The following is a 6,000-nucleotide window of genomic DNA, read 5'->3' as shown; positions in this document are numbered from 1 at the left end:
CCCATAAAATGATTGATGGGATATGCATTAGGGAGAATTTACTTTCTTGCACTTTCAAGTTTCTTCATATAGTAAATACAATTTTGTTAACTACATACCTTATCTTTTCTCATAATGTTAAGTTATAAAAGTTGCTAAAGAAAGCATTCTTGTTTCAGTTTTACTGCATTTTCATTTTTTACCACCAAATGATTCTGTCTTAAAATGTACAATATACATACCAGAAACTTGAACATCATCACTACAGTAGTATGTAGTTCTTCTGTTTAGTTATTGCTTACACAGTTTTCATGTCATTGAAATACTTCATTGAGGCTTGGGGAGCATGAGATACATAGGAACAGATATGGTAGGATATGGCAGCAGGAGAAAAATCCTTAAAGGGCTCTATACATTACCCATATGTCAGCCTCCTCCACACCTTCCTGGTATGGTATGGCTGTAATTTTTTTTGCTTCATAAAATCTTACTGAGATCCTGACCATTTATGATCAGTGCTAAATAATGTTAATGCTGTGGTCCAAAACAGTATTCTAAAAAGTATTATATAATTATATGGCATATAATGGGATGTTAAAATCTGTAAAATTTTCTGCATCTAATACATTTAAATCCTAAAGGGAGATAGATGTATTAAAGGAATTAACCAGAGTAACCAGCATAAGTGATATCTAGATGAGAATCTTTTAAGGGTAGGTGTATTCTCCATATCTTATTGGTAAAGGAGCAAGACAATAGAAATTGCTAAAGATCTAGTGATTGCTAAAACCAGTGGTAAGTAGAATTTTTTTTCAACTAAGGTGGTTCAACTCAATGGGAGGAAGATAGAGGAGGTAAGACAAGTAGACTGGATTTTTATTTTTACCTGCTTTCCTTAAGTGAAAGATGCACTTGCTAAGTCACTTCAGTTGTGTCCGACCCTGTGCGACCCCATAGACGGCTCCCCCGTCCCTGGGATTCTCAAGGCAAGAACACTGGAGTAGGTTGCCATTTCCTTCTCCATTGTGTGAAAGTGAAAAGTGAAAGTGAAGTCGCTCAGTCATGTCCGACTCCTAACGACCCAGTGGACTGCAGCCTACCAGGCTCCTCCGTCCATGGGTTTTTCCAGGCAAGAGTACTGGAGTGGGGTGCCATTGCCTTCTCCGAAAGATGCACTTGGGAGGTGATTAAAACCATTAAATTATATCCAAGGTTGTTACTCCTTTTGTTTTTATAATGAACCTAAAGATAAATTTTGTCATGATCAGTGATTACATAAAAGTAATGAATGTTACTGGAATAAAATATATCAAAAATTAATTTTCATAGTCAGGCTTTATATTGAAATCTTGCAGAGGAAAGGTATTTGATGTCTTAATCTGACATTTCCAAAGTCTTAGTTAAATTGAATATCATATTCGTTTTCCTCTGCAACTACTAAAACACAGTCATCATTATAAGGTGATTGGTGTGCTGTTGAAAAAACTGTGGTGAAACCAGAATCCAAGCTTCTTTTGTACAAGAACCAAACAACTGCTCCCAAAACTGTCAAAATTACTGTGCTAGCAATCACCAAAGCTGATATTAAAATGCGGTTATCTGAAAAAGAAAAACAAAATATGGGAAATCAGGATATACAAGTTGCTAGTATTGATTTTGGGGGAGCATAAATATAGTTTCATCACTTAAATATTTACCTATTTTTGAGAATTTTTCACATTGGTTAGAAAAACAATGTTTATTACTATCAAGATTTATATTTCTTAGCTTGAATAACTTCTGTACTTCAAAATTTGAAGTAGACTTTGCAGGTCTCCACTCTGCTTTTAAGACTCTGAGATAGAAATTATCCACACTAAGTTTCACTGTGTGTTTCAATTTACATATATCCTTTTATGTTCTCCAAACTATATATGTACATAGTTTAAAATTTGTATTTCTACAAGGTATGTAATGAAAATACCATACTACTCCTCCCTATTACTATTAACCCTTAATTACCATTCCTCAAAGCAACTACTCCTGTTACTTGCCTCCATGTTTCTAAATAACATGCTTACACTCTTCTTTGATTTAAAACTTTTTAAAAATTGTGGTAAAATATGCAAAACAAAATTTACCATCTTAACCATTTTTAAGTGTACAGTTCAGTAGCATTAAGTACATTCACAATGTTGTGCTATGTCCACCACCATCCATCCATAGAACTTCATCTTGCAAACCTAAACATTAACTCCCCATTCCCCACTCTCCCTAGCCCTTGGCAACTGCCATTCTACCTCCTGTCTCTGAAGTTGACTGCTCTGGGTATTTAATAGTTACACAGTGTCCTTTTGTGACTGGCCTTATTTCACTTAGCTCCTCCAGGTTCATACATGTTGTAGAGTTGCCTTTTTAAGCCTGAATAGTATTCCATACCATGTTTTGCTTACTCAGATCTGTCGATGAACACTTGATTTGGTTCCACATTCCTGGCTACTGAGAATAATGCTGCTATAAACATGGTTGTTTAAATATCTTCAAGTCCCGGCTATCACATCTTCTGGGGACATAACCAGAAATGGATTGCTGGATCATATGATAATTTAATGGGAAGCTTTTGTACTGTTTCACAGCAGATAACCAGTTTACATTCTCAGTACACAAAGGACCTGTATTCTTGTGGAAACGTTATTTTCTGTTTCTTTTCTTAGTTTTGTTTTTTGGTAGCCAAGTTAATGAATGTGGTGTTTTGTTAGATTTTTTTAAATATATATTCCTCTTATAGAAGAGTAAGAATGTTAACTTTTCCTACATTCTCCTGAACCCATAAACACTCCTCTCTTCTGTCATAGCAAGCCCCAAACTGACAAAGTGTTCATGATACTAAGGGAACAGAAAGTACAAAATATTTGAATAGGCAATTGGGGGGGGGGGGGCGGGAGATAATGGCTAATGTGTAAAAGTGCTCAACATCATTTTTCATCAGGAAAATTAACACTATACACCCATATGTGTGGCTAAAACTAGATATTAATAGGTTGATAAAACCCTCATGGGGTGGATGTAGAGCAAATGGAACTTGGATACACTGTCAGCAGGAATGTAACATGGTTCAACCACTCTGAAAAATCTGATAAGTACTAAGAATGCTGGACCTTATTAGCTACCCTATGGCCCTGCAATTTCACTCTCAAGGAAAACAAGAACATCAGTCCAAAAAAAAAAAAAAAGTATGAGAATGTTCATAGCACTGCCACATTCATACCATACTAATAATGATCAAATAACAAACAGAATAGACCAATTATGGTATGTCTCTAAAATACTGTGCAACACTGATGAGTCAAAAATAATACTCTGGCTGAAAGAAATAGAGTTAGTTTACGTGAAGTTCCCAGGAACAAACTACCCTATGTGATAGAAATCCATTGTGGCTCCCTGTGGGGTGGATGGCGGTAGTGTGTACATTTATTGGGAGGGTCACCAGGGAATTCTGTGGTGTGACGAAAGTGTTCTTTAAGTGTTAGTTACACAGGTATAAACATAAGCGAGCATTAAGGTGTACATTTAAACATTTTACCCTATGTTTATACTTCAAAAATATGGAGGTTAAAAACTATACAATTTGCAGACATCAAAAAATTTCATACATTGTTTGGGGGGGGGGGACACAAAATAGTACAATTTCTCTGAAACACCATCAGTTTTGATCAAGGTTATACATGTTCAATACAGTAGTTATATTTCAGAAAATCAAAGATAAACATGTTTGTGCAAGGTTACTCATTCCTTGCAGCACTGTTACAATAGCAAACATACAGAAATAACCCAATAGGGGTCTGGAGCTGATAAATATCCATAAATGAAAAAGTATACAGTGGTTAAATGAAGATTTATCTATAGGTAATGATATGGAGAGAGAGCTAGACCATGTTAGTAAATAAAAAAGTCATATATCTTAATTTGTTTGTATTGGCAAACACTGGACATTTAAAGACAAAACTGAAATAGTGTCCAATAAGGGTACAGGTAAAACAGGATGGATGGAGACAAAGTGGGAGACAGATTTTTCAATTTGCCTTTTATAGTTGTGCTTTTTGAACCATGTAAGTATGTTAACTGTTCCTTTCCCAAAAATGCATTTAGTGAGACAGATGCTTCATAAGTTGTAATTAGTACTATAAGAAAAAAAAAATTTTTTAACAAAAGATTCAGTCATTTCCCACAAAAACAGATAATGGAGTTCAATGAAGAGATGTTATTTGTTGTTTTTAAAAATGTTCATACATAACTTGGAGATACATTTAAAAAGTCTTATTATTAAGCTAAGAGAACTTTCTACCTTCTTATAAAAGTTCCACATTACATTGTTATGTAGTTAATATTTAAAGATGTCTTTAATTCAGTACTTTAATATGCTAGAATCTTAATGTATTCTTACATGTGGGGAAAATTTAACAAAAGACCATACTTACCTGATAAATATTTCTTTTCATATGGGACTGGAATACAAAAGGAAATCATCATTAATTTAAATATGCCTTATTCTAAGATTGATTTTAAATACTCTCAAAGTAGTTTAAAACAAACCTTTTACTAGCTTAGAATTAATATTCTTTATATTTGGTCATGTGTCTGTATTATCTGTTTTGAACTTAGTTTTTAAAAAAAAATATTGTAGAGGACTAAAAATTCATTAGCTCAAAAATTGGAAAAAGAATAAGGAAACTCAAGAAAAGGACAGTGTGATGAAGTGAGGGAAACAAAATGACTTGGGTTGGAAAGTGTGGAAACATAATAAAAGTAAAGAAGACAACTGTGACCTTACCTCATACAGGTTTGCTCACTATGATGTTCTGAAGTTATAGTTTATTTAAAACTTTGGCTTATATAGTGAAATGCTGGGCTGGATGAAGCACAAGCTGGAATCAAGATTACTGGGAGAAATATCAATAACCTCAGATATGCAGATGACACCACTCTTACGGCAGAAAGTGAAGAACTAAAGAGCCCCTTGAAAGTGAAAGAGGAGAGTGAAAAAGTTGTCTTAAAGCTCAACATTCAGAAAACTAAGATATGGCATCCGGTCCCATCACTTCATGGCAAATAGATGGGGAAACAATGACAGACTATTTTTTGGGGCTCCAAAATCACTGCAGATGGTGACTGCAGCCATGAAATTAAAAGATGCTTACTCCTTGGAAGGAAAGTTATGACCAACCTAGACAGCATATTAAAAAGCAGAGACATTACTTTGCCAACAAAGGTCCATCTAGTCAAGGCTGTGGTTTTTGCAGTGGTCATGTCTGGATGTGAGAGTTGGGACTATAAAGAAAGCTGAGCGCTGAAGAATTGATGCTTTTGAATTGTGGTGTTGGAGAAGACTCTTGAGAGTCCCTTGGACTGCTAGGAGATCCAACCAGTCCCTCCTAAAGGTGATCAGTCCTGGGTGTCCACTGTAAGGACTGATGCTGAAGCTGAAGCTCCAATTCTTTGGCCACTTGATGCGAAGAGCTGACTCATTTGAAAAGACCCTGATGCTGGGAAAGATTGAGGGTGGGAGGAGAAAGGGATGACAGAGGATGAGATGGTTGTATGGCATCACCAACTCAATGGATATGGACTTGGTTGGACTCCTGGAGTTGGTGATGGACAGGGAGGCCTGGCGTGCTGCGGTTCATGGGGTCTCAAAGAGTTGGACACAACTGAGCGACTGAACTGAACTGACCTGAGGCACAGTATATGAAAAGATTACCAACATTTTAAAAATCCAACAAACACTGGAAGTTGAATGCTATGACCATAAAAGTGTGACTGATTAGTCAAAAAACCTGCTGAGGTAAGTTAAAATTGTATGTGATTCCAGATGTAAAGAAAGGAAATAATCAGAGGCAGATGTATAGTTCTGGTTTGCAGTTCGAGTAGAAGCGGGGAATGTTAAGGATGCAACATGGGGAAATGGCTGTTTCTGTCTTGCTTCAAGCATCCTAAAATCATGTTTTGAAATTTAAATGCCTTTAATGAGAAAACAATTCTTTC

At 35.7% G+C, this 6,000-nt stretch overlaps 1 protein-coding gene across 2 annotated transcripts in view; it reads right to left on the bottom strand.

The window, feature by feature from the left end:
• Positions 1–1,023: 1,023 nt before the first annotated feature.
• LOC122688661 (CD302 antigen) overlaps positions 1,024–6,000 on the bottom strand; it is a 114,364-nt gene continuing 109,387 nt past the window's right edge. For both annotated transcript variants that reach the window (XM_043894825.1, XM_043894824.1), the window contains 2 exons: positions 4,437–4,463; positions 1,024–1,578 (listed from right to left, as the gene is read on the bottom strand). In XM_043894825.1, coding sequence (XP_043750760.1) covers positions 1,376–1,578; positions 4,437–4,463 — 230 coding nt within the window. In that variant the 3' untranslated portion in view covers positions 1,024–1,375. The remainder of the gene's footprint in view (positions 1,579–4,436; positions 4,464–6,000) is intronic.

Source organism: Cervus elaphus, chromosome 33 (genome assembly GCF_910594005.1).
Source record: "Cervus elaphus chromosome 33, mCerEla1.1, whole genome shotgun sequence".
Lineage (NCBI taxonomy): Eukaryota > Metazoa > Chordata > Mammalia > Artiodactyla > Cervidae > Cervus > Cervus elaphus.
This window is presented reverse-complemented; position numbering and strand designations above follow the sequence as displayed.